This window comes from Lampris incognitus, chromosome 3, assembly GCF_029633865.1.
Source record: "Lampris incognitus isolate fLamInc1 chromosome 3, fLamInc1.hap2, whole genome shotgun sequence".
Lineage (NCBI taxonomy): Eukaryota > Metazoa > Chordata > Actinopteri > Lampriformes > Lampridae > Lampris > Lampris incognitus.
In genome coordinates this window covers 58,590,723-58,618,292 of record NC_079213.1, presented here as the reverse complement: position 1 = coordinate 58,618,292, position 27,570 = coordinate 58,590,723, and the positions used below count along the sequence as shown (strand labels likewise).

At 44.1% G+C, this 27,570-nt stretch overlaps 1 protein-coding gene across 1 annotated transcript in view; it reads right to left on the bottom strand.

The window, feature by feature from the left end:
- sass6 (SAS-6 centriolar assembly protein) overlaps positions 1-26,197 on the bottom strand; it is a 53,663-nt gene extending 27,466 nt beyond the window's left edge. Inside the window, exons 1-8 of the mRNA XM_056276752.1 lie at positions 25,990-26,197; positions 24,246-24,306; positions 11,502-11,581; positions 11,285-11,389; positions 9,301-9,469; positions 7,925-8,002; positions 5,954-6,073; positions 3,970-4,161 (exon numbers count right to left, since the gene is read on the bottom strand). Of these exons, the coding sequence (XP_056132727.1) occupies positions 3,970-4,161; positions 5,954-6,073; positions 7,925-8,002; positions 9,301-9,469; positions 11,285-11,389; positions 11,502-11,581; positions 24,246-24,306; positions 25,990-26,051 (867 nt within the window). The 5' untranslated portion in view covers positions 26,052-26,197. The remainder of the gene's footprint in view (positions 1-3,969; positions 4,162-5,953; positions 6,074-7,924; positions 8,003-9,300; positions 9,470-11,284; positions 11,390-11,501; positions 11,582-24,245; positions 24,307-25,989) is intronic.
- Between the last annotated feature and the right edge of the window lie 1,373 nt (positions 26,198-27,570).

Below are 27,570 nucleotides of genomic sequence, written 5' to 3'. Positions count from 1 at the left end.
GGGAGTCATTTACCAGACATCGGTGACAAGAAAAGATAACTACAATGTAGACACTTACGTGGGATTAACAGAGGGCCCTTTTATAATTAGGTTTAACACCCATATGATTTACTTCAGAAATGAGCACACGAAAAATGCAATGGCCTTAAGCCGCCACATTTGGTCATTGGTAGACAAGAGTATCAGTTACTCCCTCTCATGGAAAACCCTTGCAAAGAGTAGTGCATATTCAGTTAGAGGTAAAAGAAGTAACCTGTGCTTGGCAGAAAAATAGATATGTTCACCTTGAATAATAGAAACGAATTGGCCACCAGTTGTTGACACCGAAAAAAATATCTCCATTGTAACTATAAGTAAAACGTCTTTATTCCCCCCCCCCATTAGATGATACACATATATGACATTTATTAGGCATTTTTAAATATGTTTTTTTTACTATGCTATTTTAAATATGGGTTTTCTAAATATGTTTTTTTAACTACCTGTCCTTCCAACTGTGCCCCAGCACCACTCCAATACATAATTCACATAAGTTACCTTATTATATTTCTAATGTAGGCCATTTCAACAGCGCCCTGGCCCCTAAAATGCTTTTCAAAACAAACCCCAGTCCCATTGGTTGTAATGCTTTCTACCCCTCCATTGGTTGCTGTGCATCATAAGTACCTACCCCATTGGCTGTTATAATTTTAGTGTTTCCCCATCTGATTGGTTTGCTGTCCAACCGAAATTAGGGGCGTGACGCTGGGCAACATAACTGTATGAGTCTTTGTGAAAAAAACATTAGCAGCTGATGAGTGCGAGACGCACGAAACAGGCCTGTACTGCTATGTATTAAAATCTTTTTTTCTGTATCCGTGTTGATATATATATATATATATATATATATATATATATATATATATATATACGTATATAAAATATAGTGGGTTTTCTTTTGGAAACTGTCAATGGGGATGATAAAAGTGCTCAACAACTGAGAAGCGGAATATCAATATAGATGTAGGAAAAAAAAGTAAAAGTTGAAGCAATTGAATTGAAAGTTGAAGCAATTGAAATGAACAAAAAACATATTGACTTTCTGGACATCTCAATGGACCTTAGGAACGACACATACAAGCCGTACATTAAGCCCAACAACACTCTGCAGTATGTCCATAGAGAAAGCAACCACCCACCCTCGATCTTGAAGAACATCCCAGAAAGCATTAATAGAAGACTCTCAAAATTGTAATCTAGCGAGTCCATCTTCAATGACGCTGCACCTCCATACCAAGATGCATTACAAAAGAGCGGTTACAACTTTAAGCTCAAGTACAACCCACCATTAAACATTGACTGCCAGCAAACCAACAAACGTAGCAGAAAATGAAACATCACCTGGTACAACCCATCCTACAGTGATACCGTGGCCACAAACATGGATAAGCAGTATTTTTAACTTTTGGGTAAGTGCTTTGCCCCAGACCACCAACTGAGTAAGATATTAAATAAGAACACCACCAAATTAGTTACAGCTGCATGCCTAACATTCAACAAACAATATCGTCCCACAACACAAGAATCATCAACAAATCAATGACACCTTCATCACAACCGGACTCCCCCAACTGCAACTGCCGTGTGAACGACTCACGCCCCCTCAAGGGAAAATGCCAGACGAAGGGCGTTATCTACCAAGCTACGGTGATGAGAGAGGACAACGACACAACAGAGCCATATACGTGGGTCTAACAGAGGGGACGCTCAACAAGAGGTTTAATGCACACGTGTAGCTTTAGAAACAACCGTTTAAAGAATGTCACATGTTTAAGCCCTTATATTTGGTCATTGGCAGACAGAAACATTAATTATTCAACCACCTGGAAGCAAAGCATATTCAACCAGTAGTAGAATGTGAAAGCTAGGTCTCACTGAAAAACTAGAAATGTCCACATTGAATAACAGGAACGAATTGGCCAGCAGTTGCAGACATAGATTTACGCACCTATTTTGTAATTATAAATAAATCATGACAATAGACAAATTCCACAAATACCCCCCCACCCCCCCACTGGACCATTCACGTGTTTTTGGTATTTTTGAATGTCGCACCTCTCCCTTCCCCATTGGACGTTGTGCATGTGATGTGCATGACGAGGCAGTAAATGGTATGTCCTTTACCAAGTAGCTTTATTGACAGCTGAAGATGCTTATGACATGAAACGGGCTTATACTGTCTCATAGAGAATTTACTTGACTCACTGGATTATTTTGCTCCTTATTTGTTGAGCACTTCCCTACCGTTGAGTGATTCTTTTAACGAAGACACACACACATATATATATATATATATATATATATATATACACACACACACACACACACACACACACACACACACAGCGTGTGTGTGCGTTTTTTTCTTCTTTTTCGGAAACCATCAATGGTGTTGATGAAAGTGCTCAACTAATGAGAAGCGGAATATCAATATAGATGTAGGAAAAAACATTTAATACACAGCAGTACAAGCTTGTTTTGAATATCAATATACACTCACCGGCCACTTTATTAGGCACACCTGTCCAACTCCTCGTTAACGCAAATTTCTAATCAGCCAATCACATGGCAGCAACTCACTGCATTTAGGCATGTAGACATGGTCAAGACGATCTGCTGCAGTTCAAACCGAGCATCAGAATGGGGAAGAAAGGTGATTTAAGTGACTTTGAACGTGGCATGATTGTTGGTGCCAGACGGGCTGGTCTGAGTATTTCAGAAACTGCTGATCTACTGGGATTTTCACGCACAACCATCTCTAGGGTTTACAGAGAATGGTCCAAAAAAGAGAAAATATCCAGTGAGCGGCAGTTCTGTGGGCGAAAATGCCTTGTTGATGCCCGAGGTCAGAGGAGAATGGCCAGACTGGTTCGAGCTGATAGAAAGGCAACAGTAACTCAAATAACCACTCATTACAACCGAGGTATGCAGAAGAGCATCTCTGAACGCACAACACGTCGAACCTTGAGGCAGATGGGCTACAGCAGCAGAAGACCACACCGGGTGCCACTCCTGTCAGCTAAGAACAGGAAACTGAGGCTACAATTCACACAGGCTCACCAAAATTGGACAATAGAAAATTGGAAAAACGTTGCCTGGTCTGATGAGTCTCGATTTCTGCTGCGACATTCGGATGGTAGGGTCAGAATTTGGCGTCAACAACATGAAAGCATGGATCCATCCTGCCTTGTATCAACGGTTCAGGCTGGTGGTGGTGGTGTAATGGTGTGGGGGATATTTTCTTGGCACACTTTGGGCCCCTTAGTACCAATTGAGCATCGTGTCAACGCCACAGCCTACCTGTGTATTGTTGCTGACCATGTCCATCCCTTTATGACCACAGTGTTCCCATCTTCTGATGGCTACTTCCAGCAGGATAACGCGCCATGTCATAAAGCTCGAATCATCTCAGACTGGTTTCTTGAACATGACAATGAGTTCACTGTACTCAAATGGCCTCCACAGTCACCAGATCTCAATCCAATAGAGCACCTTTGGGATGTGGTGGATCGGGAGATTCGCATCATGGATGTGCAGCCGACAAATCTGCAGCAACTGCGTGATGCTATCTTGTCAATATGGACCAAACTCTCTGAGGAATGTTTCCAGTACCTTGTTGAATCTATGCCACGAAGGATTAAGGCAGTTCTGAAGGCAAAAGGGGGTCCAACACGGTACTAGCAAGGTGTACCTAATAAAGTGGCCAGTGAGTGTAGATGTAGGGAAAAAAAACTTTTAATACATAGCAGTACAAGCTTGTTTCCTGCTATGTATTAAAAGTTTTTTTTCCTACATCTATATATACATATATATATTATATAGTATATATTTAAATACACGTGTATGTATATAAACATACATGCTCTTTGGCTGTTTGTTCAACCAATGTTCTCTACTTGTATTCGAATCAGTAGAACTGTCTTACATTACCTCTTCACCAGCAGCAAATTTTATTTTCAGATCCGTGATGCACGCCTCATTCTTGTATTTCCTCTCCGTCAGCTCTCGGTTGCAGGCCTCTAGTTCAGCAATCTTGCTTTGAAGCTGCTGGGTGGTCTTTTTATGAGTACTCTCCAGTTCTTGGCGTAGCTGCTCATTTTGCTCATGAAGCTTGGTTTGCATCTGCAAGAATTGATAAAATTCTATTTAGTAGTCCAGCTTATCAATGACTATCTTGTAAATACTTTTAAAACATGCAAAACAATGACTAGATTAGATTAGATTGTTTTATTAGCCACATGACCAAGGCCGGTGGAATTTGTTTTTGGTACACAAACTCTGCAACACAATGAGATGACATGTCGGTATTACTGACTGAAGGAAATCAACAGAAATGAAAAAGATAAGTGCCATTTTCACCACTGGGGGGGTAATGAGATCACAGGGAAACCATTCAAAAATTCAGCAAAGAGATAACCACATCATTATAGCTACACCAAGGTGTCATCAAAGGCTCATTCCAAGGGAAAACGTTGACTTTGTCTTTATAATGGGTAAAATGTGTGATATTTAACGTCACTAGTATAATTTCATATCATTAGGTTCATTAGTTTCCGTGAGAACGGAAAAGATGGGCTAGCCTTTGCTCCCCACAAGATTCAGTGAGCCTTGGGCGGCCACGCCCCTGTTGCCAGTTCAGCAGTTGTCCTCCTTGGACCACTTTTGGTAGGTACTTATCACTGCATATTGGGAACAACCCACAAGACCTGTCGTTTTGGAGATGTTTATGACCCCGTCAGAACCCATCAAAATTTGGCCCTTATCAAAGTCACTCAGATCCTGACACTTGCCCATTTTTCCTGCTTCCACAACACTTTTAGAACTCACTGTTTGCGTGCTGCCTAATATATCCCACCCATTGTCAGGTGCCACTGTAACGAGATAATCAATGTTATACACATACTTGTCGGTGGTTTTAATGTGCCTGCTCGCCCACCCGCCCACCCTTTATGAGGCTAAATTCCTCTCAGACAAATAATTTTGTGATTATGGATCCTCATCCACTGATCACTTCTTAGAAGTTAACAAACTGATGCTGTTTCTCCTTCATCGCTTTGGGAAACACTGAAAGTTGTTTTTTGTTTGTTTGTTTGAGAGGGGGGTGCTGATGTAATAGCACTCTATTTCATCATGAATGGATGTCTGGGTCTTGGATGACAATGAACACAACTGTGATCACCAATAATGTGTTAGGCATCATGAAGCTGACAAAACCCAAAATCTTTTGAGATTTTAGCTTTGAGCGCTGAAAGAAGGCAGAAAAAGTGAAACAGACCGAGAAAGCTCTCCTGGGAAAAGTCACATCGACTACAGAGAGCTTAAATGTTCACTTGTTTGATCAACAAAGCACCCAACATGGATGCATTGATACTAGCAAGCATTAGAAATATAGGACAGGAGGGCGTCCGGGTAGCGTAGAAGTCTATTCTGTTGCCTTCCAACATGGGGATCTCGGTTCGAATCCCCGTGTTACCTCCGGCTTGATCGGATGTCCCTACAGACACAATTGGCCGTGTCTGTGGGTGGGAAGTCGGATGTGGGTATGTGTCCCGGTCGCTACACTAGTGCCTCCTCTGGTCAGTCGGGGCACCTGTTTGGGGGGGAAGGGGGAACTGGGGGGAATAGCGTGATCCCACGCGCTACATCCCCCTGGTGAAACTCCTCACTGTCAGGTGAAAAGAAGCAGCTGGTGACTCCACATGTATCGGAAGAGACATGTGGTAGTCTGCAGCCCCGCCCAGATCAGCAGAGGGGGTGGAGCAGCGACCGGAACGGCTCAGAAAAGTGGGGTAATTGGCCGCATACAATTGAGGAGAAAAAAAAAGGGGGGGGGGTCCCAAAAAAGAAAAAGAAAAAAGAGAGCGATGTAGGACAGGGCAAGTATATATGGTGCAGGTTGTAAAGATTACTTTACCTCGAGAGCTTTCTCTCTCTCGGTCATCAGGTCCTGAGAGTGGCGGCTGGACAGGAAGTTCTTCTGACTTGTCCATTCTGACTGCACCTTCTCCAGCTCTCTAGTCTTCTCTGATAGAGCCTGAAAGACAAATGAAAAGAACTGTAGGTTTCCTGTTTCACATTCCAATGACAGCCCTGTGGAAAACAATCTGAGTTTTATACAAACCCCAATTCCAATGAAGTTGGGACGTTGTGTAAAACGTAAATAAAAACAGAATACAATGATTTGCAAATCCTTTTCAAGTTATATTCAATTGAATACACTACAAAGACAAAATATTTAATGTTCAAACTGATAAACTTTTTTTTTTCAAATATTCATCCATTTTTAATTTGATGCCTGCAACACGTTCCAAAGAAGCTGGGACAGGGGCATGTTCACCACTGTGTTACACCACCTTTCCTTTTAACAACACTCAATAAGCATTTGGGAACTGAGGACACTAATTGTTGAAGCTTTGTAGGTGGAATTCTTTCCCATTCTTGCTTGATGTACGACCTCAGTTGCTCAACAGTCCGGGGTCTCCGTTGTTGTATTTTGCGCTTCATAATGCGCCACACATTTTCAATGGGAGACAGGTCTGGACTGCAGGCCGGCCAGTCTAGTACCCACACCCTTTTACTACGAAGCCCCGCTGTTGTAACACGTGCAGAATGTGGCTTGGCATTGTCTTGCTGAAATAAGCAGGGACGTCGCTTGGATGGCAGCATATGTTGCTCCAAAACCTGTATGTACCTTTCAGCATTAATGGTGCCTTCACAGATGTGCAAGTTACCCATGATGCCATGGGCACTAACACACCCCCATACCATCACAGATGCTGGCTTTTGGACTTTGAGCTGATAAAAATCTGGATGGTCCTTTTCCTCTTTAGCCCAGAGGACACGACGTCCATGATTTCCAAAAACAATTTGAAATGTTGACTCGTCAGACCACAGCACACTTGTCCACTTGGCGTCAGTCCATCTCAGATGAGCTCGGGCCCAGAGAAGCCGGCAGCGTTTCTGGGTGTTGTTGATATCTGGCTTTGGCTTTGCATGGTAGAGTTTTAACTTGCACTTGTAGATGTAGCGACGAACTGTGTTAACTGACAATGGTTTTCCCAAGTGTTCCTGGGCCCACGTGGTAATATGCTTTACAGAATGATGTCAGTTTTTAATGCAGTGCCACCTGAGGAGTCGAAGGTCACGGGCATTCAATGTTGGTTTTCGGCCTTACCGCTTACGTGCAGAGATTTCTCCAGATTCTCTGAATCTTTTGATGATATTATGGACTGGAGATGAGGAAATCCCTAAATTCCTTGCAATTGTACGTTGAGAAATGTTGTTCTTAAACTGTTGGACTATTTGCTCATGCAGTTGTTCACAAAGTGGTGAACCTCACCCCATCCTTGCTTTTGAACGACTCAGCCTTTCGGGGAAGCTCCTTTTATACCCAATCATGACACTCACCTGTTTCCAATTAACCTGTTCACCTGTGGAATGTTCCAAACAGGTGTTTTTTGAGCGTTCCTCAACTTTCCCAGTCTTTTGTTGCCCCTGTCCCAGCTTCTTTGGAACATGTTGCAGGCATCAAATTCAAAATGAGTGAATATTTGCAAAAAACAATAAAGTTTATCAGTCTGAACATTAAATATCTTGTCTTTGTAGTGTATTCAGTTGAATATAGGAAGAAAAGGATTTGCAAATCATTGTTTTCTGTTTTTATTCATGTTTTACACAATGTCCCAACTTCATTGGAATTGGGGTTTGCAGAAAAAGAACAAGTAAGGTTTGCATGATTATTTTAATAATAATAATAATGATAATAATGATAATAATAATAACCATAGCATCAAAAGCCCATGTCCAGTAAAGTGGCGTCATTGGAAGCTGGGGCTTTCACAGCAGATCATTTACGAAGTGGGATGATAATAAGGACCAAACATACCTGCTGGGTGTAGCTCAACTGTGAAGAAAGGTCAGCTTGAGTCTTTTTAAACTCCACCTCCAGCAACTGCTTCTCTTCCTGAAAGGATCACAGAAGTGGCCTTTATTTGATAATGTCTTAGATAAAGACACACACTTTGAATACATCTGACTGCCTTGATACATGACCACATGATTTTAATCATGTAGTCATCTCAAAATGTATTAGGAAGTTCTGTTTAAACACTGGGATTGTTCACATCTCCAAAAAACTGTTATAAATATATATATTTGGATGATTTTATGCTACCATTCCTGTTTATGTTTTCTACATAAGGCTGCGTTTTTTTTTTGTTTTTTTTTTTACTGTTCCGTACTGTTCCTCTAATTTGGCTTGTCCAACCCTCTATTGTTGGGTCCTGCCATTGCATGATCCTTACAGCTGTGAGGGAAGATGAAGACCACCACCTGCATCCTCCCACAGAAGCATAGTCACTTCTTCCCACGCAGCAGTGACAGGATTCATTAGAGCAATGTAACATGTGGAAGTTCATGCCATTTCCCCTCTGTCAGCCCACAGCTGTACAGGAACCGCAACACCTGTCTGAGTCAATATCCACTCTTGCAGGGAACTTTACCCATCTAGGAACATCGCCAACTATTGTTCCTCTGACAACTCATAAATATAAATACAGCCTAACACGGTTTCCAAAAAAAAACCAAACAAAACAAAACTGATTCACTGCCACTCAGAGAGGCAGAAACAGTCAGGAACAAGTGCCGGTGTTTTTCATGCACTATCCCTGTTGCAGACAGAGATAAAGTTTAAAATCCGTTATCAGTGAGAGAATGGTGAGTGGGGGCTGTCCACTTGAGAGTTGACTACGCCCGCATGGCAGCTGACCAGGCCACCGACCCACACATGCAGGCTTTCAGGTCGGCTGTCACAGGGCTGCAGTTAGAGGACGTGGCTTTCGACAATGCTTGCACCATGCTCCCGTGCAATGTCTCCATGGGTCAGCCCTGGCCCATCTTTCCCACAGGATGGGAGGCAGTGTGTTTTCCACGCTGTCCGTGGCCTTTCCCTCTGGGCAAAAAGCTGTCTCAAAGACTGGTGGTGGCCAAGTTCATCTGGCACAGGCTCAGAAAAGATGTGAGAGACTGGCCTGACACCTGTACGGCATGCCAGAGCTCTAAAGTGCACCGTCACGCCAAAGTCCCCCTGGCACAGTTTCCTGTGCCCGAAAAGAGGTTTGACAAGGCAGTCTGAGTACATTTACTCAATAATTCAAGTCAAATCTCAGGGGCTTTTTCAGAACCAAATCTCATTATGTGCAGCAAATATGAAATCAAGCTTTTGTACTATTCTATTATGCTAACAAAGTTAAAACGACTAACCTTCAAAAAGGAGAGACATGCTGCTAGATAGTCTTTCACTTCTTCGTCAGTGCCCTCAAGAAGCCTTAGCGTCAAATGGTTAAGGTGTTTAAATGCATTAGCCTCCACAATACTTAAGTTGGCAGAGCCTCCGAGCACAGGGGACCGACAGGACAACTGCAGCAGAAACCTGTGGAAACATGACAAACACACTTCTGACTAGAAGTCCTTCACTGCTGTAATTATCAAGGAAGTACTTGAGTAATTGTTAAAGTAATGTCTTACTGAGCAGTGGAAGCAAACCCATAATTTATCAATGACTAGTCAATCTAAGGAGCATGTCCAGGGTAAATTTCAAAGCCCCCTCCAAAAAAACCTTAGTTCACTTAGTACTTCAACTTCCAATAAGCAAGTACTTCAACTTCTAGCAACCAAGTACTTCAACTTCTAGCAACAAAGTACTTCAACTTCCAATAAGCAAGTACTTCAATTTCTAGCAAGATTTCACAAATAAAGGAGAAGCATTTGCCAGCACCAGTACTTCCCAAAAGTTGGGTTCCCAAAAGCATATAACTGAAGCTCTCAGCAGTAAGTGCCTATGGTGTGGTGTGGTGTGGTATGGTACGGTATGGTGTGGTATGATATGGTGCGGTGCGGTGTGATGTGATGTGGTATGGTGTGGTGTGGTGTGGTATGTTGTGGTGTGGGGTGGCGTGGTGTGGTGTGGTATGGTGTTGTATGGTATGGTGTGGTGTAGTGTGGCGTGGCATGGTATGGTGTGGCGTGGCATGGTATGGTATGTTGTGGTATGGTATGGTATGTTGTGGTGTGGCATGGCGTGGCGTGGTATGGTGTGGCGTGGTGTGGCGTGGTATGGTATAGTATGGTGTTGTATGGTATGGTATGGTTTGTATGGTATGGTACGGTACAGTGCGGTGCGGTGTGGTGTTGTGTGGCGTGGTGTGGTGTGGTATGGTATGGTAGCTGAACTGCTTTTAAAAGCAAACAGATAAAAGAGCACTGATCCAGTCATTTACCATGGTGTATAATACACATTAATATTTGGAGTAAGCAAATCTGCCTTATAAGAAAAGTACTGATTTAAAAGCTACAATATGTTTATAATCAAAGGATAAAAAAGCTATTTAGTTGGTACCCCCCCATACAGACACACACACACACACACACACACACACACACACACACACACACACACACACACACACACAACATTAAAGCTAGGAATACACTGTATGCAGGTTGACGATATCACTTAACTGTAGTACTGAAAAGAAATTAAATGATTATAATTTAATGCACATTACTACCCAAGTTAACTGACATCAGCGAGCAACAAAAAACAACACAACTGTAGTTTATGTCAGCAAATGGATGCAATGCATTTCACTCATAACATTACATGTCACTGATGTGGTTATTCAGTCAAATGAACCAGGTGTGTGTCTGTACCTTGTGGATGGATGGATGGAACCAGGTGTGTGTCTGTACCTTGTGGATGGAGGGATGGAACCAGGTGTGTGTCTGTACCTTGTGGGTGGATGGATGGAACCAGGTGTGTGTCTGTACCTTGTGGGTGGATGGATCGAACTAGGTGTCTGTCTCTACCTTGTAGGTGGATGGATGGATGGAACCAGGTGTGTGTCTGTACCTTGTGGGTGGATGGATGGATGGAACCAGGTGTGTGTCTGTACCTTGTGAATGGATGGATGGAACCAGGTGTGTGTCTGTACCTTGTGGGTGGATGGATGGATGGAACCAGACGTGTGTCTGTACCTTGTGGGTGGATGGATGGAACCAGACGTGTGTCTGTACCTTGTGGGTGGATGGATGGAACCAGGTGTGTGTCTGTACCTTGTGGGTGGATGGATGGATGGATGGATGGATGGAACCAGGTGTGTGTCTGTACCTTGTGGATGGATGGATGGAACCAGGTGTGTGTCTGTACCTTGTGGATGGATGGATGGAACCAGGTGTGTGTCTGTACCTTGGACTGTCTGACTCTTGTTCTGATATGCAGAGGTTCAGCAGGCCGATGAACTTATCAGGAAATGATGCATAGTCTATCAGCAGCCCCTGCTCAGCTTTCAAACTTAGCAAACACACAACAGAGTCTGGAGTGAGCAGAAGTATCATATTGCCTTGCTCATGATACACCTTTCATGATGTTCAACCAGGATTACACTTCCTTCTTAAATACACACCTCTGGAAGTCCTCCTCTGATATGGACAGACTGAACAGGAAATACGGATCAGCGTCATCTGTGAGTCTCACAAGGAGATCCTGAATGAAAACATCCAGTTAAAACATGAATCCCTGCAGCTGTCAGGTCCACACAATGCATTACATGATGTGTTCTACCACCAGAACCACCGGGTTCCACCCCTACCCAACACCACCATGGCCTATTCTGTCAAGATAAACACCAGCTGTAATATAGTATATGTTAGTCTGTCTGTTAAAAACTAACTGACACCAGAATTAACATTTTAACAATGTTAACAGTTTTTAAACACTTTCAACTTCAGACAGACATGGTGGAACTTGAGTAGCAACATAGAAAAAGTGAAGATATGACTGAAAAACAAAACGGACAACACAGGCTGCTAATCTAACACATGTAATGTAACTGATATTCTGGTGCAGCATCGTTGTCCAAGTCTCCTGCAGCGTTTATTCAATATGCTGGACTACAAGAGACACTGGTCTAATCAAACTCTTCTTTATTACAAGCAGGCCAACAGGGCAGTTACAGCAACCACAAGCAACGTCCCACTTTCTCCTTTTTTTCCTCTCACTTTTCTGGTGTGCAGTCAGTAAAGGTGCCAAGGGGGAACACACTACAGGAGGAACCAAAAATCATCCAAAGGGGAATCATACACGTGGATGCAAATGTACAAGATAATAACATACCAATGTACCAAATGATAATACACTATTACAAACTAAGGCTACAGTAACAAGGTCTATAAAACGTGGTTGGGGGGGGGGGCAGCGTGACCAGTAACGTGGTCGGGGGGAGGGGGAACTGGGGGGGGGAACAGCGTGATCACCCACGTGCTACATCCCCCTGGTGAAACTCCTCACTGTCTGGTGAAAAGAAGCGGCTGGTGAGGAGACATGTGGTAGTCTGCAGCCCTCCCCGGATCAGCAGAGGGGTGGAGCAGTGACCGGGACGGCTCAGAAGAGTGGAGCAGTTGACCGGATACAATTGGGGAGAAAAAGGGGGGAAAAATCCAAAATAATAATAATAATAATAATAATAATAATAAACATGGAGAGTGCTACAGATCATTCTTTTGAAAACATGTCCATTCAGCACCTCTTGCACGCCCAGGTGTCCTGAAACAGGGATATCTCCTCTGTTGGTCTTCCTGGGCTTCTCCCAGTTCGTTGCCTGACAAGGTTTTCACTGTGGACTTTTTCCTCATCTAAAGTGATGGTCTAAAGGTTCACTGCACAGAATGTAATGTGATCTTAAACCATCTAAGACTACATTGTGATTCTGGACTATAGAATTAAATCTGACTTGAGCTGAGCAGATCTCACAGCACAGCTAAACCATGACCATTCAGCAGCGGGCTCAGGACAGAATGTAATAGTCATCTTCAGCAGTGTACTTTGAAGTAATATGAAAATTTGGGAGAACTCCATTGGGGACACTATTGTGTGAATTCAAATATCTGAATTTTCAAATGAAGACGCCTCTTGCTGTCATCTTCCAATAGATGTGCATTTGATGCCAAAACATTCATCAAGACATAACTTTGCAAATAGAAGTCATGCAACGTATTGATTTTCCACCATTTTGAATTTTGCCAAAACCTTTTTTTTTTTTTTTTTTTTTTGCTTAACCTACAGAAGTAATCCAGTCTTCACTCAATGTGGCTCATGTCTGGACTGCTCTGACTTGAAGACTAAATACATTCTGGGTTGGGTCATTTGGCCACAATCATTTGTCAAAGTTCAAAAAAGTTTTGTGGGCAGGGCCCATTTTCAGATACTATCTGCTATAACTGATGAACACACTTTCATATACTATCTGCTATAACTGATAAACACACTTTCAGATACTATCTGCTATAACTGATGAACACACTTTCATATACTATCTGCTATAACTGATGAACACACTTTCAGATACTATCTGCTATAACTGATGAACACACTTTCAGATACTATCTGCTATAACTGATGAACACACTTTCAGATACTATCTGCCTTAGTGAAGTGCCTTAGTGAGCTCGGCAAGGGGGCTTGCATCGACCAATACTTTTAAAGAAGTAGGCCAAACCAGTCGAGTGAAGCCCGGAGGCAGGAGAACCCCCACAGTCCTCAGGATATCAGCACCCCAGACGAAGTTCAGCTTTCCATAGATCCTCCAGTGGACTCCGGTCTGGAGCCTGGCCAGCCACAGCCAGCAGCAGAGAGGAAGACGGAAGGAAGAAAACCTCAAATCCTGTGGCCCAAGTCCAGCCAGAAGATTGAGTGGGAGACCATCAGCTCTGACCTTGTCCTCTTGCTAGAAGGTCAAAAGGGAACAGTTGAAAGAAAACTGGAGAACATGGGAGCCATAATTTACAGCTATAGCGTAGAGAGATTTGGGGTAAAGGAGAGGATACCCAGTAGGCAAAAAGACCCTTCAACCCAGCCCAAATCCAGGAGGCAGCGGGAAATTGACAGGTTGGTGAAGGAGAGAAGACAACTGAGGAAGCAGTGGAGGAAGGCCACAGAGGGAGAGAGGGTTGGGCTTGACGCACTGCAGGCTGAAATAAAGCAGCGTTTGACAAAGCTGCGAAGAGCAGAACACCTCAGGTGAAAGCATAAGAGGAAAGAACGGGCTAGGACTCGCTTATACAGCAACCCTTACAGCTTTGTCAAGAGCCTTTTTGACAGCGAGAAGAATGGGAGCCTCAGAGTCCCCATACGAGATCTGGAAGAGCACCTAAAGAAGACCTACTCTGATGTCCGGAGACATGAGCCAGTCACCATTCCGGATGACATGCCACCAATTCACCCACCTGACCACCATATGGACACAAGACCCCCACATGGAGTGAGGTGGAGAGGATGGTAAAGCAAGCAAGATCGATGTCAGCTCCTGGGCCCAATGGTATTCAGTATAGACTCTATAAGAACACTCCTAAAGTCCTGAAATACCTCTAGAAGCTGATGAAAGTGGCATGGCAGAAAAGAGTCATACCCAGGGCATGGCGAAGAGCAGGAGGCATTCTGATCCCCAAGGGGAAGAACTCTTCCTGCATCAGCCAGTTTCGCCAGATCAGCCTTCTAAATGTAGAGGGAAAGATCTTCTTTAGCATAATTGCCCAAAGGCTCTCCACATTCCTGCAAAGAAACAACTTTATCGATACATCAGTGCAGAAAGCCAGGATCCATGGCTTCTCAGGATGTCTGGAGCATGCTAATATCATCTGGCACCAGATACAAGCTGCCAAGAAAGAACGGAGAGACCTGCACGTGGTTTTCTTAGACCTTGCCAACGCTTTTGGATCAGTTCCTCACAAGATCCTGTGGACGGCGTTTGATTTTTTCCATGTCCCCAAAAACATCACAGAGTTGGTCAAGACCTACTATCACGATCTCCAGTTCTGTGTCACAACACAGAATACCACCACCACTTGGCAACATGTGGAAATAGGCATCATGGCGGGCTGCACTATTTCCCCTCTGGCATTCACCATGGCAATGGAGCTCGTCATCCGTGCATCTCGATGGGTGATGGGAGGCGAAAGGTCCAGGAATGGCCTGCATCTTCCACCAATCCGGGCATACATGGATGACGTGACAACGAAACAATGCACCAGGCGCCTGCTGCAGAAACTCCAGGAAAACATCAAGTGGGCACGAATGGAGTTTAAACCAAGCAAATCCCGCAGCATCTCCATTGTTAAAGGCCAACTAACAGATGAACGGTTCTGCACCAGTGATCAACCAATCCCCACAGTCCGGGAGAAGCCCATCAAGAGCCTCGGACGGTGGTACAATGCAGACCTCAAAGACACCCAGCAACTGGAGCAACTTCATCAGGATACAATCAGCGGCCTCAGGCAAATCAACAACACTGCTCTGCCTGGGAAGTTGAAGCTCTGGTGCTTTCAATTTGGGCTGCTACCCTGACTCATGTGGCCAATAACCATGTACGAGGTCTCACTATCTCATGCCAATCGCTTGGAGAGGCTAGTGAACTTGCAGGTGAGGAAGTGGCTCGGACTGCCAAAGTGCCTCAGCAGTGTTGGACTCTACAGCAATTGAGCCCTCGCACTGCCAATTTCCAGCCTGGTTGAGGAATTCAAATGTGCCAAAGTGAGGCTGGACATGTCCCTCACAGAATCCCGAGACCCGGTAGTGAGTGGAGTTGCTCCAACCCTAGCAACAGGGAAGAAATGGACCCCAGCTGCAGCTGTACTGGAGGCGAAATCTGCCCTCCGCCACCGAGATGTAGTAGGCCATGTTCAACAAGGCAGAGGCGGCCTTGGCCTGGGAATAAAAACACCTACCGTAGCACCGTAGCACTCACATGGAGTGAGCTCTGGAGCATGGAATCAAACAGGCTGAGTTTCATCATCAAAGCCACATATGATGACCTGCCCTCTCCCACAAATCTAAATCTCTGGATTGGAGAGAATCCATCTTGCTCCCTGTGTACAGCCCCAGCAACCCTCAAGCACATCTTGGTTGGCTACAAGACCAGCCTCACCCAAGGCAGATACACCTGGCGACACAATCAGGTGCTCAGGTGCTTGGCAGTTGAACTCGAGCGCAAGAGGGTTTCCATCAATGCCCAACCCTTCAACAACCAGGAAGGGCCCCGGCGTTTTCCAGTTTTCGTTCGGGAGGGGGATAAACTGAAGGCCAACCCTTTACTTCCCGATTTAGACTCACTAAATTAAGCCAGGGATTGGGAAATGCAGGTGGACTTAGGCCAGAAGCTCATCTTCCCGACAGAGATCGCAACAACCACCTTCTGACCAGACCTCGCCCTCTGGTCCAATTCTTGCCAGCTAGCTTACATCATTGAGCTCACAGTCCCCTGGGAGGCTGCAGTCGATGAAGCGTACGAGTGTAAGAAGCTGCGGTACGCCAACCTAGCAGCCAAAGCAGAGGACAGAGGCTGGAAGGTGGAAGGTGCGCCCTGTGGAGGTAGGTTGTAGGGGCTTTGTTGCCAGCTCCACAGCAAAACTCCTGAGGGAACTAGGAGTCAGGGGGCAGGCCCACAGGAGAGTGATCAAAGAGCTAGCCGACACTGCTGAGAGGACTAGCCACTGGATCCGGATCAAAAGGAGAGATGCCGTCTGGGCTAGCAGGGTGAACAGTTAACCACAGGTCACACACCCTGGACCAATCAACCTGGATGGATGGAAGGATGATGAGTAATACAAAGAACAATATTTCATTTGTGAAAAACAATCGCTAAGACTAAGATGTTCTGTTAGCTGCTCTTCATCAACACTGTGCCAGACTGGACTTAGTTGACAAAATGAGATTTATTTATTTTTTGCTTTTTATTGTGGGTGATGTGCACACATTCTTAAAATGTTCATTTTTTAAGAGCCATACCTGAGAGAAGGGAGATGTTTCAGTTAAACTGGTAAAGCAGACTTAGTATGAACAAGTGGTCTGATAGCTCGTCTGCACTGAAACAGACCAGAAAGAAAGACCAGTCCCCTTACAGGGTCAACACCAACACAACTGAGATCTTCTGATGCTGGCTCAGTCACACACAACTGAGCTCGGTGACTTTTAGAATAAGTATACGTGAAAACACAACGCCAGTTGTGAACGAGGCCAGAGAGTCATGGAGAAGTTGTCGGACCCTGTTCCGGGGTATCTGAGGCGGTGCTGGTCTTCCTAACAACCCAGACTTAAACTTCGTCTCTTTTCACACGTCAAAACTCTGCAAGCATTTATTTTTATGTCGGAATGTGAACTGCAAAATGCAGCAAAAATGGACACAATGTCACAAGACCATTCGCGCTGATCCCCATGAAGACACACTAAAGTACACATGAGTACACATGAAGGCACACTAAAGTACACATGGAGCCACACTAAAGTACACATGAAGGCACACTAAAGTACACATGAAGGCACACTAAAGTATACATGGAGGCAAACTAAAGTATACATGGAGGCACACTAAAGTACACATGAAGGCACACTAAAATACACATGTACACATATGGAGCTGCTAAATGTTGATGCCGAAAACGTTTCACAACATTGTGGGTAAACTCGCTAGTTTAGATAACCAGCTAGTTTAGTTTAGGTAAATAGCAAGTATTGCAGGTAAACTAGCTAGTTTAGGTAACTAGCAAGTATTGTAGGTAAACTAGCTAGTTTAGGTAACTAGCAAGTATTGTAGGTACACTAGCTAGTTTAGGTAACCAGCTAGTTTGGTTTAGGTAACTAGCTAGTTTGGCTAAGGTAACCAGCTAGTTTTGGTTTAGGTAACTAGCTAGTATTGTGGGTTTTATCTGACAAACACACAACCCTGCCCTGCTAGAATAATGCTGCAAGCTTACCTTTCTTCACCATCACTGCACTTTATGTTTACTTGTAGAGTTTTGTTAAAAAGCTTTTTCATGATGAGAGACTGAATCGTAGCACAAGCCAAACAGTGCCACTGGATGAGGTGGGAGGGTGTTGAAAAGAGGAAACTCACATGGAGTGAGCTCTGGAGCATGGAATCAAACAGGCTGAGTTTCATCATCAAAGCCACATATGATGTCCTGCCCTCTCCCACAAATCTAAATCTCTGGATTGGAGAGAATCCATCTTGCTCCCTGTGTACAGCCCCAGCAACCCTCAAGCACATCTTGGTTGGCTACAAGACCAGCCTCACCCAAGGCAGATACACCTGGCGACACAATCAGGTGCTCAGGTGCTTGGCAGTTGAACTCGAGCGCAAGAGGGTTTCCATCAATGCCCAACCCTTCAACAACCAGGAAGGGCCCCGGCATTTTCCAGTTTTGTTCGGGAGGGGGATAAACTGAAGGCCAACCCTTTACTTCCCGACTTAGACTCACTAAATTCAGCCAGGGATTGGGAAATGCAGGTGGACTTAGGCCAGAAGCTCATCTTCCCGACAGAGATCGCAACAACCACCTTCTGACCAGACCTCGTCCTCTGGTCCAATTCTTGCCAGCTCGCTTACATCATTGAGCTGACAGTCCCCTGGGAGGATGCAGTCGATGAAGCGTACGAGCGTAAGAAGCTGCGGTACGCCAACCTAGCAGCCAAAGCAGAGGACAGAGGCTGGAAGGTGAAGGTGCGCCCTGTGGAGGTAGGTTGTAGGGGCTTTGTTGCCAGCTCCACAGCAAAACTCCTGAGGGAACTAGGAGTCAGGGGGCAGGCCCACAGGAGAGTGATCAAAGAGCTAGCCGACACTGCTGAGAGGACTAGCCACTGGATCCGGATCAAAAGGAGAGATGCCGTCTGGGCTGCCAGGGTGAACAGTTAACCACAGGTCACACACCCTGGACCAATCAACCTGTGTAACACCCTGTGATGCTGAGGTACACAACTGACGATGTGTCCTGGTGGTGGCAATGTCACCTTGGCAGACATTTCCAGTTTAATTCCCACCGAAACCGTTGCAGTGCAAACACTAGGGATTTTAACAACCAGTCCTTTTTTTGAATCTGATACTAACTGCTATAACTGATGAACACACTTTCAGATACTATCTGCTATAACTGATGAACACACTTTCAGATACTATCTGCTAAAACTGATGAACATACTTTCAGATATTATCTGCTATAACTGATAAACACACTGTGCAATACTCCCCTCATTCTGCACACCCATGCAGGGTGTGACTCCAAGGACACATTCAAAATGTGACGTCCATTGGTCGATAGCTGGTCCTCCTTGTGCCCCGTAACTGCTGCTTGCAGCTATATTTTCTATTGTTACACAACAAATAATGTACTGATGGCATCATGTGTAAAACTTAATGGCACTAGTGCCACCAGTCAGAGGTGTTAGCCTGCAGCGCTGAATACACACTCCATTTAGTAGGATCAGCAAGGTGTAACAAGCCGAAACAAAGTGTGAGGATGTATCCTTGTTTGATGTACAAGCATGGAAATCGTGTTGCCATGGAAACTAAAACCGGTCATTAAAAAGTATAGTATCTATTGGACCACAAAATGTCCCTATATTTTTCTGGATTTTAGCTCATTTAAAAAAAAAAAAAGGTTTACTTGTAGGCTTGTGTTCTTCAGGGCTGATGCCAGTGTTGTAGTACTCGAGTCCAGGACTCGGACTCGAGTCCGACTCGAGTCCTGATTTTCATGACTCGTGACTCGACTTGGACTTGAGCACTGATGACTCGGACTTGGACTCGGACTCGCGAATTTACTGCATTCGGACTCGGAAGTTGGAGACCCGGACTCTGACTTTTTAATTGATAAAGACTGTTTTTGTTAGATTTTTTTTAAATAATAGGCCCTATTAAAATATATTGATAGCTATATTAATACTGTAACATTATTCAATTCCGTGTAAGGGCAGGCACGTGTGTTCCACCTACATGCGGATTCACGTGGCGTGCATACCGTCATGTTCAGTAGCGCGAAGATGCCTAAAGAGACGCCCCGAATTGTGCTCTTTGCTTACACAGATTTTACAACAAATTCCAGCAAGATCACTGCTAGATGTTCAATATGTAAACAAACTATTGAGGAGAAGACCGGGACAACCTCAAACTTCAACAGACATCTCTCAAGGATGCACCCAGAAAAGTAAGTGATATGCAGTCAGTTGATGATATGGTTGGTGATCAGTTAACGTTAGCTAGCTGGCTATCTAGCTACGGTAACAATAGCCTCTGAAGTAACTCAACCACTGGTCCAAGATGTTGGGTCAGGTCGTGTGGTGGGTATATCATATCACTAGAACCAAGTGAAATTGTACAGGTAAGTTAAGTAACGTTACTGTTAGAATGCTAATGCAGCATTGCACAGAAAAGTCACAGTACGGTTCGCTTTCGGTACGAGCGTGCCATCCATCTCACTAATGATGAGTTGGTAAGTAACACGCAGCGTCTTCGTGTTATAGGGAGATTAAAACTGATTTTTCTTATTTATCATTTAGCTAATTACCAAGTAGCATAAACTTAACGGAAAAAACACACCACTCTGAACTACCGTGTTAGCATTAATCTTAACTAGCAATAACAAATCTGCACATTGCAGATCTCCGCCATGAATATTCTCCAAGTGCGGAGAAGGAAGAAGTCTAGCCTATATGCATCCACAAATAATGTTGATAAAATGTGCACAACTTTACAATGCAAATAAAAATAATTGTAGGCTATTACTCGCTAAATGGACTAATTGAAGAAAGCTAATGTGGATGCCGCCACTGGTTTTCTTGAGAGCTGGAGACGGTACGAGATTTGACGGATGTGGCATTTCCTCCCCGATGTACCGAAAACTACCGAACCGTATGGTGATTGGTGACACCGCATAGGCTACTGTAAATATGGGGATATTTTTCTTTGCATATATGCAGCATTGGGTGTGCCAAATTCTAAAAATAGACACGCGCGACGTAGCTTTTGAACAGTACTATGAACTGGCTCTATCTTCTAACAAAATCACACCCTCCCTGACCCATACAGAATAAACATACAGACTCACGGAGGATAGAGAGTTAAAGCTCAGCTAGGTAGCATGTAACATACTTAAGTCAATAATTAAATGACTGGGTTTTGCTAATTAATCCCTGTCCTGTTAGTCTCATAAATTATGTATCTTTTCTCATACTTTTCATTTATCCAGCTAGTTTACATTAGTTAATCTACTAATATGGTAATGTTAGTTATATAGCTAACTAAATATGTAACTTAACTGGTTATGGTTCAAACCACTATGTGTATAATGTGTAACATTTGTATTGTTATTGCATATTGTTATAGCTATAACGTTACACATTTTTTGCTGTGAGAAAGATTACTTGAAACAGTTTGGCATCAGCAAGCTAAAGTGTGTATCCTATCTTCCCCTAGGTTCCAAGAATACCGTGCCTCCACTGCTTCAGATGCGATGCCAGCTGCTCCAGGTCAGAAGACTATCACATCATTTTTAAATGATGGACAGCAAAGGATGTACGACCTCAAACATCCACGTCAGAAGGCTATAAGTGATGCCCTTGTAAAAGATCTAATCATTAAGTGCTGCTTGCCACTCTCCATCGTTGACAACGAGGACTTCAAGCACTTCCTGCATGTCCTGGACCCTCAGTACCGGCCCATAGCAAGATCCACAATTTCCTCTGTGACCATTCCAGGAATGGTGGAAGTCAAGAAAGAACAGATAAAGAACCAGCTGGCAGAAGCATCGAGTGTTGCTGTTACCACAGACATTTGGAGTGATCGAAAGATGCAGTCTTTCCTTGGAGTGACAGCACACACAGTGGCAATGGATAAAAAAAACAGGAACTCAGCCTTCAGTCATATCTTCTTTCCTGCAAAAGAGTGCATGGGAAACACTCAGGAGAGAAGATTGCAATGATGTTTGAATGCTGTGCTGAAGAATACCTGATTAAGGACAAGATCAACTTTGTCATAACTGACAATGCATCCAACATGAGAAAAGCTTTCCAGGCCAGCTTTCCCCTAGAGGATCCTTGTGATGCTGAAGCTCATGATCCCAGCACATTTGAGGAGGATGATGAAATATGGCAAGACCTGATGCCAGAAGATCAACAGACAGTCAATGACACTTTGGCTGAGAACTGTAAGATGCAGAGACTATCATGCTTCACACATTCACTGCAGTTGGTCATAAAAGATGGTCTGAAAGACACCAGTGGGCTGTCAAGCACCCTAGCAAAGCTATCCCGTGCAGCCAACCTCCTCCACAGTGGCACCTCGTTTAAAGACTGCTTTGAAGCGTTTCTGGTAATGCAACAATTCCAACAGCGAATGCCACACGATGGAATTCCACTCTGAAGCAGGTGAAGGCTTATGTGCATTTAGACATGCAAAAGCTGTCCAGTGTGTTGGAATCAGTGGGGCACAAAAGCCTTATCTTATCCCCGCGAGAGTATGCTCAGCTTAAAGAACTGATCGAAGTTCTTGATCCGTTCTTAGAGGCAACCAACCTAACTCAGGATGAGACTACTGTCACCGTCAGTGTGATTGTGCCCTGTGTCCTCACTCTGCGCTGTTACCTGCAGGAAATAAGAGGAAAAGCCAGATACTGTGGGCCTCTGGTGAGAGCTCTGGAGAGCTCCTTGAAAACAAGGTTTGCAGAGGTTTTCAGTGCAGTCAAGATACCAGGATGTGAGCCGGCTGAAGGAAGAGGCCCCACCAAATTTCCTTTCACCAATGCCTACTTCATAGCATCTGTGTTGGACCCAGCATTTGGCTTCCAGCGGCTAGAACATGATGTGCAGCTGGACAGTGACATCAAAGATGTGCTGAAGACTGAGATCAAAGGTGAGAAATGTTTTGATTAATGTTAGTTAAGTGATTAACTATTTGATTGTTGTGATGTTTATATCATTGAAGGTGTTACAATAAAGCACATAGACATGTCATTTGTCATGTAGGCCTAGTCAATAACATATTTGTAATGAGTCCCCCATGCCCCCCTCTCATTTCAGAGTATATAAAGGCAGAGGGTGACAAGCAAGCGGTATCAACAGCAGATGCAGCGGAAGCAACAGGACCAGGGGAAGGTGAACTTTCAGAGTCTCCTCCTGAGAAGCAGTTGAGAATGTTCTCCCACTATAGGAGGACTCCCTCCTCCACCGAGAAGAAGCCGTCTGGCCAGGCTCAGTTGACTGCATACCTCAGCTTGATCGCTGAGCAGGACTCTGACTCAGTCCCGTGCCTCAGGTTTTGGCAGCAAAACAAATCCAAATTCCCTACCCTCTATCAGATTGCCACACAGGTATTCTCTATCCCTACCTCCAGTGCGCCCATTGAAAGGGTATTTAGTCATGGAGGCATTTTGATGAGGCTTCACCGTGCAAGGTTGAGTAGTTCCATGCTGTCAGATCTTATGTTTTTGAAATGCAACGTGTATGCTTAAAACTAGTGCCACCAGCCTTTTGTTCCTAACTATTCCTGAGAGACAATGTCTTTTGACTAGTTTTTATGAATGTATTGTATGCTGTGGAACTTACTTCTGTATACTGTTTCCACCATTTGCTAATATCATGCTATTCACAGCTATCAAATGTGTTTTGAAGCACATCCAGTGTTCAGAATGCCAAAGAAATTCAGACTGTTCTAAAAATGTGTGTGTGCGCGCATGCTTGCGCGTGCATGTGTGCGAGTGTGTGGGTGTGCATTTGTTTGGCTATCGTGTCACAAAGTAAATAAACTCCCTTTGAAATGGTGACAGCTGTGTCATTTTTGTTTAATGTAGACCTTTTTTATTTGTATGTCAGATCTTTGACTGTGCCCGAGTGGATCACTGGAGCCATCTTGGAACTCGACTCAGACTCAACCTTGATGACTCGGACTCGGACTAGGGTAATAGGGACTTGACTCGGACTCAGGTAATGGGGACTCGACTCGGACTCGACTTTTCTTTGGTGACTCGGACTTGGACTCGAACACTGGGGACTCGAGACTCGACCTCGAGGTTTAGTGACTCGACAACAACACTGGCTGATGCTTATAGTTGCATTTTCAAAATACCGACAGAAAATGACAATAGGTAGGCACGAGTGTCCTATGACAAACAAATACATAATATTCAATATTCTTTATAAAAATCATTAATCTAAACTTCGATTCTAAACATTAACACAATGGCCTAATGGGCTGATCTAGGTGATGAATACCTAGATCAGCCCATTAGGCCTAACTCACAACAGATAGTGCGAGCTTTATGAGGTCATTTAACACTGACAATACCTTAATGCCAACATCTTTTTTGCTTTCTTCCAAGTGTCTACTCACCTTTTTGTGAACAGGACTTGTGGTTAACTGAAGTTCAATGACGACGCGGATATTTGCTTTCCTGTAAAACAAGACATTAACTTGTAAGGGTCAATACAGTTAGTGGCCTTTCTTAAACATGAAGAAATGGCTGTTCTTCAATTATCTGTGGATCTAAGCAGTTCAGGCCAGTATGGTCCAAGTCCAGAACAACCCAAACACTGGGAGGGATGCCTCTGTTTGTCTCCGATGCAGATCTGAGCAGTTCAGACCATTATGGTCTAACTCATCCCATTTTAAAGGCAGAAAGTGTCATCTCCAAAGCCTGTTTTTACCACCTTGAAAAAGTGAACCATTGGAGCCAAAGAGGAGCTAAACGGCTGTTTTCTCTCTGAATGCTGTGATAAAACAGCCTAGAAGTGGAAATGCATTAAGAAAGTGTTATTATTTTCTCTGGGCGGGGATTTATCTATTAAATCAAGTATGAGAATGTCACTATTGGTGCTTAGTAGTCTGTTGCCCTGTGATGGCCTGGCAGCCTGTCCTGGGTGTCTCTCCGCCTGCCGCCCAATGCTTCTCAGTATCCCGCGACCCTAAGAGCAGGACAAGCGGTTTGGATGATTGATGGATGGATGGATGGAAGGATGATGAGTAATACAAAGAACAATATTTCATTTGTGAAAAACAATCGCTAAGACTAAGATGTTCTGTTAGCTGCTCTTCATCAACACTGTGCCAGACTGGACTTAGTTGACAAAATGAGATTTATTTATTTTTTGCTTTTTATTGTGGGTGATGTGCACACATTCTTAAAATGTTCATTTTTTAAGAGCCATACCTGAGAGAAGGGAGATGTTTCAGTTAAACTGGTAAAGCAGACTTAGTATGAACAAGTGGTCTGATAGCTCGTCTGCACTGAAACAGACCAGAAAGAAAGACCAGTCCCCTTACAGGGTCAACACCAACACAACTGAGATCTTCTGATGCTGGCTCAGTCACACACAACTGAGCTCGGTGACTTTTAGAATAAGTATACGTGAAAACACAACGCCAGTTGTGAACGAGGCCAGAGAGTCATGGAGAAGTTGTCGGACCCTGTTCCGGGGTATCTGAGGCGGTGCTGGTCTTCCTAACAACCCAGACTTAAACTTCGTCTCTTTTCACACGTCAAAACTCTGCAAGCATTTATTTTTATGTCGGAATGTGAACTGCAAAATGCAGCAAAAATGGACACAATGTCACAAGACCATTCGCGCTGATCCCCATGAAGACACACTAAAGTACACATGAGTACACATGAAGGCACACTAAAGTACACATGGAGCCACACTAAAGTACACATGAAGGCACACTAAAGTACACATGAAGGCACACTAAAGTATACATGGAGGCAAACTAAAGTATACATGGAGGCACACTAAAGTACACATGAAGGCACACTAAAATACACATGTACACATATGGAGCTGCTAAATGTTGATGCCGAAAACGTTTCACAACATTGTGGGTAAACTCGCTAGTTTAGATAACCAGCTAGTTTAGTTTAGGTAAATAGCAAGTATTGCAGGTAAACTAGCTAGTTTAGGTAACTAGCAAGTATTGTAGGTACACTAGCTAGTTTAGGTAACCAGCTAGTTTGGTTTAGGTAACTAGCTAGTTTGGTTTAGGTAACCAGCTAGTTTTGGTTTAGGTAACTAGCTAGTATTGTGGGTTTTATCTGACAAACACACAACCTTGCCCTGCTAGAATAATGCTGCAAGCTTACCTTTCTTCACCATCACTGCACTTTATGTTTACTTGTAGAGTTTTGTTAAAAAGCTTTTTCATGATGACAGACTGAATCGGAACCTCTTCCGGTTGGTTTGTCTGTAGCTTGTCGGTATCCAGTAACACGTTAGCTGATTGATGACAGCATATAATCGGACAAAACGAATCCTTCTAGAAGCAACAAAAACGACGAGAACACAAGCGTCTGACTCCACCGTTCACAAGTTCCCGCTGACAACTGACGACGAACCCTCTTCTTCTCTAAGACTGACAATCTGGACACAACAGAGGCTCGTGCTGCCCTCTATCGGTAGGATGTCCACTCTACTCCTACGTCCCTTAAGCAGCTACGCCCCCATTGGGCAAGAGAAGACAGTCTCCGGCCCAATGTCAGGGCGCATCCTATTTCTCCTCAAAATGCAGCCTTCTCGCTTTCCTGGAAAAGTTACACAAGGAAACGTGGACGGTTTTTCCCCCACTCATCGTCGTTGCCGGTGACGATGACGGCTGTTGCAGCGAGAAAAGCTGGAAAAGATGGATGCAATCTATCTATCTAGCCATCCATCCATCCATCAATGCATGCATCCATGTCTTGGAGAAAACAGGTCCTTTCCCACGCGGCGCCCCAAACTCGACCCCGCTGAGTGGACGAGTTGAGGTCCGGCGGCTGAGTCAGTCAGCACGCTTGACTGCTGAAACTGAATAGATGATTTCCCCACCCACAGAGTAATGGCACTGGACAACAATGCTCTCAAACGATCTGCTTCCTGAAAAAATCACAAATGATAGACAATGTCATGATGAAAGCAAAAATAATTTCAGATTTGCTGTATCATGTAGGAATTTGGAGTAACATTAAAATAACTTTTATTTAAAAGAATTTTTTCCCCTCTTTTTCTCCCCAGTTGTATCCGGCCAATTACCCCAATACTCCGAGCCGTCCCGGTCGCTGCTCCACCCCCTCTGCTACCACATGCCTCCTCCCATACATGTGGAGTCACCAGCCGCTTCTTTTCACCTGACAGTGAGGAGTTTCACCAGGGGGACGTAGCGCGTGGGAGGATCACACTATTCCCCCCAGTTGTAGGCAAAACATGTGAGCAGTACATGATGTCTAACTCGGAACAAGTGGTTCTGTATTTTTCTACTACATTTCCCCCCTTTGAGGATATCATGCTCACAAAATAAAGTTTAAAATGAAGTGGGCAAAAATATTTCAATTACACTCAAACACCAGGCCCGAACCTCAGACCAGAAGGTCATTCTGGCTGGGAGCGACTCTCAGCTGAGAGAGTGAGCACAGAAGACCACATGACAAGCACTTTCTCAACCACTGGTCAGGCCACGCACTCGTCATGCAAGGTCACTGCATAAGGGACTCGGTCTCAGATGGTCGGTGTAGTTGAGGGCGTTAAGATAGGGTGCAAGTGGACTTGATGTAATGCGAGACGCAAAAAAGACCAACACAACAAAATGATTCTAATAAGAAACATAACCAAACAATGGATAACATGTCTTAGCAAGTAATGTGCAGATAATCAAAACACAGTTTTTTTTTCTTCCATTTTTCATAAACACT